The 13,822-nt window shown below is 38.5% G+C and overlaps 3 protein-coding genes across 4 annotated transcripts; 1 reads left to right on the top strand and 2 right to left on the bottom strand.

The window, feature by feature from the left end:
* The first annotated feature begins 2,550 nt into the window (after positions 1 to 2,550).
* LOC133716931 (cyclic nucleotide-gated ion channel 2-like) lies at positions 2,551 to 6,356 on the top strand. Its single transcript, XM_062143566.1, has 8 exons — positions 2,551 to 2,573; positions 2,682 to 3,258; positions 3,854 to 4,075; positions 4,153 to 4,442; positions 4,549 to 4,660; positions 4,967 to 5,203; positions 5,700 to 5,786; positions 5,874 to 6,356. Exons 1-8 carry the CDS (start codon positions 2,551 to 2,553, stop codon positions 6,354 to 6,356), a joined length of 2,031 nt encoding a protein of 676 aa, XP_061999550.1.
* Positions 6,357 to 8,380: 2,024 nt separating this feature from the next.
* LOC133716932 (oleosin 1-like) lies at positions 8,381 to 8,854 on the bottom strand. The gene has a single exon (XM_062143567.1). It carries the CDS (start codon positions 8,852 to 8,854, stop codon positions 8,381 to 8,383), a length of 474 nt encoding a protein of 157 aa, XP_061999551.1.
* Positions 8,855 to 9,692: 838 nt separating this feature from the next.
* Positions 9,693 to 12,230, bottom strand: LOC133714044 (uncharacterized). Of its 2 annotated transcripts, XM_062140054.1 has the most exons (4): positions 12,142 to 12,230; positions 11,867 to 11,977; positions 11,416 to 11,567; positions 9,693 to 9,902 (listed from the first exon to the last, which is right to left on the bottom strand). In XM_062140054.1, exons 1-4 carry the CDS (start codon positions 12,161 to 12,163, stop codon positions 9,891 to 9,893), a joined length of 297 nt encoding a protein of 98 aa, XP_061996038.1. In that variant the 5' UTR covers positions 12,164 to 12,230; the 3' UTR covers positions 9,693 to 9,890. The 2 variants fall into 2 exon arrangements, with proteins under 2 accessions (XP_061996038.1, XP_061996037.1); XM_062140053.1 differs by lacking the exon at positions 9,693 to 9,902 and having other exon boundaries at positions 10,825 to 11,567.
* Positions 12,231 to 13,822: the final 1,592 nt, after the last annotated feature.

Raw genomic sequence — 13,822 nt, forward strand, 5'->3', positions numbered from 1 at the left:
AGATTTTAAATGACTTTTCAAAATCTTAATTGAATACCACATGATTTTAAAGGACTTTTAAAATACAAAACAATCCAATAGACTCCTAATTGAATACACCCCCCTTAGAGATATAAAATCAATCTCATAGACATATATAATCACTGAATTTTAACTCTTACTCAACTGTTCAAGTAATATTTTTTTCCCAAATAAACATGGAAATGTCAACTAGTATTTGATTTAATGATAAGACATGTTTCTCTAACAAAATGTAGGTATAAATTCAAATTTTAATGATAACAAAAAAAAAATGTCAAGCAAACATGCAGTGCATGTAGACTACAGAAAGAATACCACATTGAGAATTTGAACTTGCATAATACTATTTGGAAATTTCATCTTAATGAATTTCTAGTCTATCTTAGGATTAGATGACATTTATTTTTAAAGAGGAAGTAATGAAAGACAATTTTTAACATAAAGTCATTAGGAAAGAAAACCCTAGCAGAGCGCCGCTGCCGCTCTTAGCCATCATTTGTGTCAGAGAACGACGGTGACGGATCTACTCCTCATCGTCGAATCTAGCAGAGGTGTGACCTTTCGTCGTCGAGCGCGGTTCTAAGGTGAGGCAGGAGATTTGCGGTTTGTTTTGCGGATTGGAGCCGGATTTGCAGCAGAGTTGGCCGGTTTGCAGCGGTGATTGAAATAGGGTGCGAATCTGTAGTGGCGGAGGTCGAGTTTTGGTTGCAGAGGAGGTCGCTGCTGTTGCGGAGACGATTGGTTTTTGAGATCGGTGTTCCTGATCGGTAGCTCGTTTTGGCCGGTTGGGTTTTCGATTTCATTGTTCTTTCTTCCCAGTTCCGGTGCCAGGGAGGTTTTTTGCAAATTTGTGTAGGTCGTTGAGAGAAGTGGCGCTAATGCTGCGTTGGAGGGGCCGTCCGCCGGAAAACATGGCGGCGGCGATGATGACTGACAGAGGCAGATTCACATCTACTGTTGGGTTGTCTTTGGTACACTTGGGCCTGGGCCTGGGACTAGGTTTGGATTTGGTTTCATGTTATGGGCTAGTTGGGTTTGTCAAGAGGTCTGCCCTTTTTTATAGGGCAGGAGCCTATAGTTGTTTGATAGGTTGATCCTAGTTCCTATTGTCTATGCTGGTAGAGATACCTCTATGGGTCTTGTAGAAGTACTTAGTTTTTAGCGTACCACAATTGCGTGCCCGGCGTGTGAGACTAGGTAGAATAGATTGCCTGCAAGGCGAGGTGTTTGTATGTGGCATAGACTACTCAGAGCATCATTGTTTTATTGGAGTAGTCATTGTACTATTTCTTAATCTATGAACGGAGCATACTATTGGTATGTCTCAATTTGATCAAAAAAAAAAAAAAAAGATGACATTTAATACCACAAATACAGGCCATGATACATGTATAATTTACAACTCATTTTAATCTGTTCCAGTTACCTAAAACGCACCAAGACCATAGTTGCCTACCATCTTCACCCAAAATGCTTGAAAATGGCAAAGGTTAACAAGCATAGCAATTAGCAAGCATACATATATGTTATATTAATCATAATGATTAGAAATTAACAAAAATAGATAATGTACCAAATCAAAAAATCTGACACCTCCTCAACTTATATCTGTTACCATTTCTGTTCATATAGACATTAATGAAAATCTGGATTATTAACTTTACTTACCTTATAAGTTAATCTGCCAATAATCTCATCTAATTAATAAAAAGCAGAGAAAGAGAGGGGGGGGGGGAAATCTTTTCACCCCTCTTTAAATTAACGCATAATAACTTTATAATTTTCTAATCCAACCATTCATGTTGTATAACGTAATACAAAGATTAGCTCTGTAAAAAATCAATCAAATTGAAGATCTTTTAATTATTCATTTCTATGAAATACATGGACGGTTCATCATAAGAGTAGTGAGTATTGTTAGAACCATCTATTATTCTATTTGTTTAATTCAATTAGATAATTGAACAATTTCGGATTCGATTGATTTTTTACATAGATGATCTTTAAAGACTAATTTTAGATATGCACCGTTGGATTATAAATTTGTTAAGTAAAAGTATGTTAATCGACAATAGGGATAGATAAGCTCGTTCATTCTAGGGGTAAACTTAAGAATTGTCCATCTTAATTTACTACAGATTCTCGCTTATCCCTGTAAACCCGAGAAGCTCGACACCTGCATAATGACTTTGGATTAAAGCGAAACGCAAAGTGAAACAACTGTGGAATGTGGACCATGCATCCAAGACGTTATAGACTCTTCACGTTTTTCTCCTCCTGGGTTTTTTTATCAGTATCTGTGTGCTGACATGGTCTTGACTCTTGAGCAAGGCGATGATGCCAACACCTTGATCGTGGCGGGACCCAACTTGAGCTCAGTCAGAAACGCCCCGACAACCACCACTTCGCCACCGCCACCTTCGTTCGCAACGTGCCTCGCTCTTCACATCTCTTCCGACTCATCATCCTTATCCCCACTAACTTCTTCCTCATAATATAAAACGCACTTCTCCACCGCTCCCAACAACCATGTCGTCACCATCGCACTCCAGGTTCTACTCATTTTCAGCAAACCTTTTCTTTTGCTTCTCACATGGTGGCGACGTAAATTGTATTAAATTTTTTGTGGTTTCTTACGTTTTTTTTTTTTTTTTTTTCAGGTGGAATAATGGCAATGGAGACGACTCATTTGAGTTAAGTTCCCCGGAATGCTATGCTTGCACTCAGGCGGGTCTTCCGGTGTTTCACTCCACCCGCTGCCGTGACCCGATCCACCATTCCCAGCTGCAATGGGAGCGCTCCGCTGGTTCTTCTTTGACCCGGGTGGAGACCCCGACGGACCTGAAATGCAGCCCCACAGACCTGACCCGGACCCGGGTCATCGACCCGCGTAGCAACTACGTGAAAAGGTTGAACCGTGTCGTCCTCATGGCACGTGGCCTGGCGGTCGCCGTGGATCCGCTCTTCCTCTACGTCATCGCTTTGAGCAAGAGTGGGGCCTCCTGCTTCTACATGGACGTCACCCTGGCCTTCTACGTGACCGTCTTTCGCACGTGTCTGGACGCCTTACACCTGGCCCACATTTTGCTTCAGTTCAAGCTTGCATACGTGTCCAGTGAGTCGATGGTGATTGGCTGCGGGAAGCTCGTGTGGGACCCGCGAGAGATTGCGTGGCACTACATGAAGTCCTTCAGGGGGTTCTGGCTCGACGTCTTTGTCATTCTACCAATTCCTCAGGTACCTGAAAATTGCATTGGTTTTAGTTTCCGGTCAGATTTTCAAGTCTAGGCATAAGATTTAGTAGTCATTTCATAATCCTTATGGAGATGTTTTATCATATGAGTTAGGAATGTGGGGATTATGAATCCATGAAATTTTGTTTTTGGTGAACAATCGATATCCATGGAATTTTGGCAACGCTGTGAAATGCAAATCTTAATTGGCATCATATTCATCTGTTGGATAAAGAAATATGACACTAGGTAAACTGGACATGAGATTCTCAAGTGTCTGAGTACGAGGCGAATGAGTGAAATTGTCCTCAAAAGGAAAAAAAAATGTAAAGAATAAACGATAACAGAATTAAGATTCGCGAGCAATTTTGATAATATGATAAAACGATCAATTTACAAACTCGACCACATTATATATATGGGCGGTTTTGGAAATATATATCATGAAACGAATTGTTGAGGAGGGCGTCGGAGTTTGGAATCCTGAACCTGTTGCCTAATGAGCTCATTTGTTCATGCATATACTATGAAATTAAGTACATTATCTAGTCCAAGCTTTTAGTCCATTAATTTGTTCAAGTGGGATATCTGATTTGCAGATTGTAATTTGGCTAATTGAGCCAAAATTGCTTAGAGGAGAACGGCCGACACAGATAATGGCGACCGTTTTGCTAACCTTCTTGTTCCAGTTCACCCCCAAGGTCTACCACATTATTCACTTGGCCAAAAGACTGAAAAAGGTCACAGGTTACATCTTCTCATATGGCAACATTTGGTGGCGTTTCAAACTTAATGTCATCGCCTACTTAACTGCGTGTCACGTAAGTAACTAATCTTTTTACTACTCAGTTAACTATTACTATGTTATCTTAATTAGTTCACTGTAATTCCTGTGCAGATTGTTGGAGGAATTTGGTATGTTCTTGCAACACAACGTGTAATGTCATGCATCCAAGAACAGTGTGAGAGTATTAAAAAGTGTAATCTATCTCTCTATTGCTCAAGGGAAATATTTTCCCATGGAAATTTTCCTGAAGTTAACAAAATTCCAAAGATAAAGGCAATGTGCTTTGATGAGGACACTGAATTTGGCTACGGAGTTTACCAGCCGATCCTTCTTGTCTATAATGGCAATACACGCGCCGTTAGGATCCTTTATCCCATTTACTGGGGTTTAAATAACCTAGGGTAATTAACAAAGCTACAAATTAAGGCATCTACTGAAAATTGCATTTCGATCACTCTTGTTAATTAATTATATGTGGCATATGATCTGTTGATATTGATGTTGCAGCTCCTTTGCCAACAATCTTACTCCTACAAGTGACTGGCTGGAACTGATATTCTCTTGCTGTTTGTGTCTGGCGGGCTTGAGCCTCTTTATTACCTTACTTGGAAATATCCAGGTCATTCAAATTTCTAATCATATATGGTTAATTAAGTTTTTAATCATAGAACGGTTTTTGAAATTACGTCGCGATTTAGACTGTGTCTTTATGAAACAATACATCAATGAGAAGTTAGTCAGATAAGTCTGCACATTCTAAAATGTGATATTCTGTTGTCTGCTCTAGTAATCTAGACCTTTAAATAAGGTCTTAATTTGGATGCCCAGACTAATAGTTTGACAACATAATGTGTTCGATCTGTGATTAGAGAAATTTACCCTTACGACTAATATCTTGAATGTGAATGTACCTGTAATCATGTAGATATTTCTGCATTCGATCATGTCAAACAAGAAGAAAATGCAGTTGAAATATCGAGACATGGAATGGTGGATGCATCGTAGACAGTTGCCCCATCATTTGAGAAAGAGAGTTCGACATTTTCAACGCTGCAGTTGGGCAGCAATGCAAGGACTGGATGAGATTGATTTGATCCAAAACTTTCCTGATGGACTCCGAAGGGACATCAAGCGCCATCTTTGCCTAGATCTTGTCTTGAAGGTAACTATCTACTTAGCAATTTAAGTATATAGTTCTATCATAAGTTATCTCACTATCATGTTGGCTTCAACAACTTAATAAATATATGCTAGTAGTTATGTTTAGAAATGTTGTTTTGCTGTATTAATATGACATGCATGCTGTTTTTCGAGTAACGTATAATCAAAAAATGTCTCTGATAACATAGTCGTGCCAAGTGCTTTTGTGAATCACGAATAAAATGTTTATGTCGTTTCATATAAAACACATGAGACATAGCGGTGAGTAATCACACTAAATCGGACCGTTACTATAGTAATTGCTTATACTAATACATAAAACTGATTGTCTCACCGAAAGTTTTTTCCTTTCCATGGTTTTACATTTAAATCCTGTGAGCACAAGTTATCATGTCCCAAATTCATGAATTTCTTGTACCTCTATCACATGGCTCATAGAATTCGATCATCTAATCACATACCAAAATACTTTTATCTTTTATTTCTTCTCTTTTTAGGTACCTCTATTCCACAAGTTGGATGATGTTATTCTTGACAACATATGTGATCTAGTCCGTCCACTAATCTACTCCAAGGGTGAAAAGGTGCGACACTGCTCTAGTTTCTTACCTATTTTCGATGTACATTTTTCGTTTTCGACTTCTTAATTACATTTCACTGTAATTCCCTAGATAATTAGAGAAGGAGACCCTGTCCAAAGGATGGTGTTCTTGGTTCATGGACGCATAAAACGTAGTCAAGGCCTAAGCAAAGGGTTCTTAGCCACCAGTGTGCTAGAACCTGGTGCCTTCTTTGGGGACGAGCTTCTCTCATGGTGCCTCCGCCGTCCATTTTTAGGCCGCCTTCCTCCCTCATCCGCCACATTCACTACCATGGGACCTGTTGAAGCATTTGGCCTCGACGCAGAGTTTCTTCGCTACATTTCCGATCATTTTCGGTACAAATTCTCCAGCGAAAACCTCAGACGGACGGCGAGGTATTACTCGTCAAATTGGAGGACTTGGGGGGCTGTCATCATTCAACTTGCTTGGCGTCGTCACAGGGAGAGGACTAAGGGTAGTCCAACACCAATACAAAATTGGGATATTGAGAACCGGCTTAAAATGTATGCTGCCATGTTCTTGTCAGTAAAGCCTCAGGACCATATGGACTAGCTAGTAAAGGTAGTGATCATATCAGAGACTCTTTAATTTGGGTCTTGACCACCTGACCGGAACTGAAACTTCAATAAAATTGTGAATGGAACTGACTTTGGTTAAGCTGATACTGGGACTTTATTTTGTTAGTTTGATTCAGAACTGATGAGGGAGAATAGGTCAAATATAGATGGTCTTAGTTCTCAAAGGAATAAAATGAAAGCTTATAACATATCTCTCTAGTTCATTTTAGATGGTGATGTTCCAACAGAAGCTCCAAAAGCTCATTCCACACAATTCATTATCCTCCTCATCAATATCCTGATATTTGAAACAAATTTCTCCTATATCCATAAATTATGTTAACCATGTTATAGGAACAAGAACAACCCAAGTTATAAAGAGTTAAAATGAATGCACTGGAAATTTCTCTCCATTCAGTATTCAAAAACCTCAAAGATGCACAATTTTGAATCAAATCTCTAACAAAATAATACTCGCAAATAATCATTGGATTGCAAACATGCTGTTAACTTAACCTATTGATGACTTCTTTGTTTTTACGACATCTCTTGCAGATAGTATCGTTGTAAAATACTCCAACAAACTACGTATCTTGAAAAGTTTTGGTGTTTGTTGTAGACCGTGATGTACTCCTAGAGTGGTTGAGGTTAATTGGCATCCCCCCATTATTGGGCGGATCAAGATTAATTCTGACGGCGCTTGGAAACATGAAGAGGGTATTGGAGGATTCGGAGCTGTCTTTCGTGATTATAAAGGTCAGTTTATTGGTGTTTTTGCTTCTAATTATAACCTGGATATTCCTAGTTCTATTGCGGCAGAAGTAATGGCATGGCAGTCATTACGGCTATTGAGATTGCTTGGCTTCATGATTGGAAATACATATGGCTAGAGGTAGATTCCTCTACTGTATTGGATTATATTCGCTCTCCTTCTCTTGTGCCTTGGCAACTTCGAGTACGTTGGTTAAATTGCTTATATAGGATCTCACAAATGAACTTCAAATCTTCACACATATTTAGAGAAGGGAATAAGGTAGCAGATGCTCTAGCTAATCATGGAACATCTTTATCAGAGCAAGTATGGTGGAATATGCCTCATCCATTTCTCTTGTCGTTCTATGAGAGTAATGTTTTGGGTCTTTCACAGTTTAGATTTCGTTGACTTGTTTGTTTTACTTATTTATTCTTGAGGTTTTTGTTAGGTCCCCCTCCATTGTCATTAGTATTTTTTTAGCTTAATAAATTGGAGTGTTAGAGAGGTTGTTCCTCTGCTATCACTCATAGAAAAAAAAAGTATCGTCGTAAAATACTTGGCAAAAGATAAAAGATAACAATTTTAGATCGGAAAACATGAATCAAAAGGGAGCAAACTTCTAGCTAAATAGGTGATGTTAACCGAATAACTGAAAGAATGTCCTCACTTCTACTACAGAACATCATCAATCGACCAGCTTGCTTGATTACAAACAAGATCCAACACAACCTCTTGTCAAGGTAGACTAAAATTTCTCCTTCTAGGAAAATGTCACCAAGAAAAATTACCCCGTTAGAAGTGAAACGATTTTTACTCTTCTCTGCACATAATATTCTTTAATACAGGTATGGATTTCCTGCCATGTCTATGAGAATGCCATGCATCACGACACGTATCCTCATCTGCACATAGCCAATATACAGTCTTCACTCTTTTTTTTTTTTTTTTGAAACATTCATTCTTCTATCTCATGCAAAATACCAGAGATTCAAAATACACAGTAATTTTGAATTTTATTTCTTTTTCTTCAAAATAAGCCAAGGTTTCAGACTCTCAGTTCACAGCTCATTACAGAAAGTAAAATACACAAGAGAAACCCAGAACAACAGGTTTAACATACAGACACACACGACTACTAATACGTACGACGAGACAAAGCAACCGGTCTAATGCAAACAACAAATGCGCGGGCCTAATCTCAGCTATGAACTTCCACCGAACGATCTCTACCCCACACTCCCACCACCGTTCAGCGACGGTGCCGATTAAGAAGTCTGATGTTGACCGTGCTGACCGCGGTCAGAGCCCATGTGCTGTTGCCCAAACTGCTCAGCTCTGTCCTTCATGTCCCTGGCCTTCCCCGCCAGCTTGTGTCGTGCCGAATCGAGCTGTTCCGCGCCGGGAGGCTGGCTCCCTGTCACGTACTTGTAAATCCACGACAAGACACTGATGGCCGCCACGCCGAACCCGCCGGAGGCCAAGAAGCCAGTCATTATGAGCGCCACGGTGATCACAGCCGGGACGAGGACCGGACTGAAGATCACGAGGAGAGGAGTGGCTATGGTCAAGCATATGACTGTGCCGGCGAGGACCAAACCGGAGAGGACGAGGAGTGAACCCCCGGCGGTGACTGCGGTGGCGGCCTTGGCGACCTGATAGGACTTAGTTTGTTGGTGCTGCATGCCTTGTTGTCCCTGAAAGGGATGGGACTGCTGGTATTGCTGGTGGTGCTCCGCCATTTTTGATGAATGCAAAGAAACTAGTTGAGGAAATGTGTGAATGAATAAACAGAAAAGTGTGTTCTTAAGGAAATGGATTTTGCAAGTGAGGGAGGAGAAGAGGTGTGGAGGTTTGTTATATAGAGGGAGGGATGTGAGGTGGGGAGGCACGTGTTGAGGAGAGGAGAGGTACGTGTTGACGAGCTTCTCATGCAGGGGCTGCATGTAATGAAAGGGGTTTGTTTTGCAACACGTCGTTCTTGTCCATATTTGAAATTTGATGAGTAAAAAGATCGTCGTGGAGAGTTGCGAGGTGATAGAGATGAGACTGCTGGTATGTCAATATTGTAGGTCGTAATGTTCTCATTTTGTCAAAATTCAAATGCCAAAGGTGGTTGCTCAATTTTCACAAAGGGAAATTTTTGTTTTCTGGCCAATACATTTGACTAACAAGTCCTAATTCTATACATGTCCACTTGAGGTAAAGAAATTCCAACTTGGCAAGAAAACTTAATTCTCAACCCAGGGTTGAGTATGTGAGAGGCTAAAACACTCTGATTGGCAATGATGATCCTCCTAGCTTGTCTTCATCCTTGAAATGTTATTTTCATCAGTTTTTTTTTTTTTTTGAAAGGATTTTCATCAGTTTTTTACTTTTTTTATAGCTCGTTGGATTATGCCCAAACATTTATAAGATCTTGGGCGAGCCCGAATTAGTAAGTTTATTCATTAGTACTAGTCTAAATTGACAAACTCTCAAATTGAAGTTGTTAACCAACGAAACTGTCATTATCTCACAGGTTAAGAAGTGGTGCTGATACACCATGTGATTAGGAAAGCTAGGAGCTGATATGAGGGTTAGAGCTCACATCAATCATGTGTAGTAGTGATGACTGATGAGCTCAAAGTCAGCGTAGGCAGAGACCAAGAGAGCCACACTACGGTATATATGTCGTGGCTTATTAATGACAATGGCGCAGAATTCAGAACACTAGTGCTCCCCCTTACTCTTTGTGCTCCTCCTCTGTCCGACTCCTCCCATTCCAAAATTGAACCACTAATTGTCCTCCTGTAATTTGAAAACCAAATATTAGTCATAGACTTGCTAGATCTAGGTTGAGCAACCCACTGGGCAAATTAAGACATTAAGTGGCTTCCATGGTGTTCTTTTAGATAGAGCTTCTAGTAATTCTAATAGGTGGTTTGGTTAGATAATCCTATGATTCCTATCTACCGGAGTAACCACCCAACAGCCAAGGGTATACTATAGCCCTCTGTTTTTTGTGCAGAAAAGAGAACAAAGAAATGAAAGGCTGGATTAAATGGATTAAGCTTTTTGGTTTGGTTAAACTTACACAACCATTCCCAAATTATCAAAATTGAAGGCATTGAGCTATGTGATCTTGTGTTTGTTGTTGTTGGATATGATCTAATTCAATCAATCCTTGTCATTTCTTATTTTTGCTTTAGTCTCAAATTTCAACATGCAGCATGATTACTCGCATATCAGCTCAGCACTCACCCTCTCCATAAAGTCTTAAATTTTGGTTTCTTTATAGATTTCAAGTGAAGTGTTCAAAGATTGCAGAGTGCAGGGCAAAGTCAGTACTTAACTCTACGAGTACCATCCAAAGCTCAATCTCCAAATAGACTCATCGTCTCATCCTAACAAATTGTTTTGAGCTTTACTATTTAAGCCCCGAGTTACTTTTCCTTCACTAGAAATGCCTAGATTGAACTACAGTCATGAACAATTATAGTTCTTGAGAAAGTTATCATTCACTCCATAATTTGCCTAACGACATGTGATATTGTGATTAAATCAATAAATACAAAAATTGTTCCCTATCAACTCAGGAAATTTCAGGAAATTTCAGACCCTAGCCTAGCCTCCTCAGTTTGAGTGTGTATTAGGCTTCTCATCTACTTATTCCTTTTTCTTCTAGAAAATGACTGTAAATTTGGAGTTAGAAACAATGACGAACATAAGAAAGTAAAAAGAATCTGAACAATGTTTAATATAAAGATCCTGAATCAATATAAACAGCAAATGCATCCTCACAATACAAGTTCTACCGAAATTCGAAAAACCCCCAATCAGAAGGCCCTTTCTGCATCAGTTGATTCACAAGTAAGTAGGGAGGGAGCTCAGCATTTCTCTTCTATCCAAATTTACTTCTCTAATTGTCTGCTACTACTAATTTAGAAACCCTCCAAAGTTTGAATCCAGAAATCAAGTAGAATTATTAAATCTTTAACTTATCTGCAGGGTAATAAACTTCAATACCACACAATGTAGATCTTGAACTTGATCCTCTTATTCATCTTTATTTCATGGCTCTGAGTGTTCCAACTCTTCTATATGGATGAATTACAATTTACAAGTATAAATTGAGACGTTGCTCAAAGCCTTAAAGCTCTCTTTCCTCATTCGGAAGAGTTGAGGTATTGAACTTTTAGTCCATTCCTCTTAATATAGTTTGGGTCTAGTTAATGCGGAGAGATCACCACCATATTAGTTAGACCAAGTTTACCATTATTTAAAAAGTTGTTTCAGTAGTAAACAGCAGTTCTGAAGTTACCTCATAGAATCTTTCCATATAATTCCCGCAGTCATGTTCTGGAAATTTAATGTAAGTTGAATCATCGGCTTCTTCCATTGGATTTGGACGACGAATAATCTTTGACCCTGGAAATTTCTTCACAAGCTCATCCTGACGTTGACTAGGAGTACCTAATGAAACATACTAATTTTATGTAAAAGATAAACATTGATGTTAACATTACCAAGAAACCAGCAGAACCATGTAGACTCATATATCATAATACAAATATAAAAAATAAAAATAAAGATACATGTCCTAGTAGCTCCATGAAGAAGGAGATCGATAACCAAAGAAAAGGAAAGAAAAACCTAATGTCGACGACAGAGAGCTGGTACAATAAAGAAATGTTTCAAGCCCCACGTCCACACATTCAATTGATATATGTGAAATTAACTGATTACATAACAATACAAAATAAGAAACTTACTCTTCGGTTTTGGTTGTGGTGGTGGTTTTGGTTGGGATTGTGGTTTTGGTTTTGCTTTTGCTTTTGCTTTTTCAAAAAATAAATCAGTGAATATGGAGAACAAGTCGGATTCTGCAAAAGATTGATAAAAGCAAAACACAGTCAATCTAATGCATCGAATCTAAGAACCCTAATGATTTAAACTCGAAATTCAAAATTTAAAACCCTATAGTTAAGGAAAATGAAAGGAGAAAAAAAGAAAAAGAAAAGATGAACAGAATTTTGAGAGTGCTAACCTTCCGAACTTGATTGAGCCATGAAATTCCCAGTGGAGGAGGACCGGAGCCGCAGCTAATCGAATAGAGCGTAGAATGGAATGACTCGTAAAATTAAGAGGGCTTTTTCTTTTCTTGCGGTCCAAGGTTCAAGGCATATAGAAAGCCAGAGCTATGGGCCATAACGAAGAAAAAAAATCTTAAGCCATTTAGCATTACCGGCCTATGAAAAGGCTTCAACTTTTAGACTAAGGCCCACTAAAGTGTGGCTGTGGGCTTCTATCAGCCTGTGAAAATCTCTCTAGTTACTGTGGGGTCAGTATTAACAGGATGTTCACCACTCTATATCCTAAAGTTCAAAAAAAAAAGAGAGAGAGCTGATTAGGAAAAAAATAAAAATTGAGGGCCAATTATGCAATATTTTTCAATTTTCTTTCTCCAGCTTACAGAGAGATTGATGAAAAGTAGATAGATGATGATGACGACCATTACTTGTAGATCGCTTGGTTTGCAAATTTGAAGATTTGGGAAAATAAATTTATTCATTTCTTGTATTTGGTTAATACGGAGAAATGAACACATTTCAAAAAAAAAAAACAATGAACACATTTTTCAAAAAAAAAAATGCAAAATTAAAGCAAGCATCGCTACTTTAGGTTAACACATCAAGATGCACAATCACCCTTAAGTACTACTGGACTGGCTTGATTAAGATACGATTAGATATTTTACCAAAGCTAAGTGTTTCATCAACTTTCTTCTAATATAGTTAGGTTAAGAACCACAGACACTTTCTTTGTCAAAAAGGAGGAGTTAAATAATTAGTCTAATCATAGTAACAACTAAAGTGGTGATGGATAGGACTGGAAAACTTCATCTAGGGTTCAATGTTCGTCACTCACCAACCCCCCCAAATGACCCAATTCGGATGGAAAATCAGAGACCAACTCACTTTGTTTTGGTCTGTGAATCACTTTTTCATAGCAATTGATCCAAAAGATGCTTTTGGAAAAAGAAAATGTGTTCCATGCACACTGCTATTTCACTCGCCAAAAGTGCGACAAGGTTCAGTGTGTCACACATATTAGTGCCAATTATACATAGTGGGTGTCTTTTTGGTTGGTATGCGTACTAAGTATGTGTGATTTTGGATAAAATTCAAGTGGTTTTTCTAAATGGATGTACCACTCATGACCTTAACCACCCAATAATTGCCAAAAGTTAGGCATTTTTGCTACTGTAAGCCTGTGGCTTTTGAAGATCAAGACCACGAACAATCATAGTTTCTGGGAAAGTTTTGGAGAAACTTATCGTTCAGTCCATTTGGACAATTTTAGTCACCATGGTCATGATAGGGTTGCAAGAATTTGAATTAAATGAGATCATCCTCGAAATTATTCCCTCAAATTTCAACGGACTAAAATTCCTGCAGCTTAATGTGTAGCACATGCTTTTTTCCACCTTATTAGTTAACTTAATTATTTGATATATAAAAATTGTATTTAGTAGTCTAATTGAATTTATTGGTCTTTCTATATTGTGACACCGGGTTCTTAGTATGTTATATTAAGAGAAATTAATTTTATCACTGGTGTTTTTAAAATTTTGATCATATTATTTGGTTACATTCTCTTCTTGCGGAAGCATTTCAGCTTTCAATTTTAACTTATTTGACTCAATTTGTATTCAGAATTTTGGATCT

This window comes from Rosa rugosa, chromosome 6 (genome assembly GCF_958449725.1).
Source record: "Rosa rugosa chromosome 6, drRosRugo1.1, whole genome shotgun sequence".
In the NCBI taxonomy this organism is placed as follows: Eukaryota; Viridiplantae; Streptophyta; class Magnoliopsida; order Rosales; family Rosaceae; genus Rosa; species Rosa rugosa.

Bases quoted from the DNA above. Each gene is read 5' to 3' on its own strand.
- LOC133714044 (XM_062140053.1), bottom strand. From the start codon at position 12,163: ATGGCTCAATCAAGTTCGGAAG. The intron at 11,978-12,141 runs GTTAGCACTCTC...AATCTTTTGCAG, and splicing joins GGCTCAATCAAGTTCGGAAG to AATCCGACTTGTTCTCCATA. The intron at 11,568-11,866 runs GTAAGTTTCTTA...ATGTTTCATTAG, and splicing joins ACCACAACCAAAACCGAAGA to GTACTCCTAGTCAACGTCAG.
- LOC133716931 (XM_062143566.1), top strand. From the start codon at position 2,551: ATGTCGTCACCATCGCACTCCAG. The intron at 4,443-4,548 runs GTAATTAACAAA...TTGATGTTGCAG, and splicing joins TGGGGTTTAAATAACCTAGG to CTCCTTTGCCAACAATCTTA. The intron at 5,204-5,699 runs GTAACTATCTAC...TTCTCTTTTTAG, and splicing joins GCCTAGATCTTGTCTTGAAG to GTACCTCTATTCCACAAGTT.
- LOC133716932 (XM_062143567.1), bottom strand. From the start codon at position 8,854: ATGGCGGAGCACCACCAGCAATACCAGCAGTCCCATCCCTTTCAGGGA.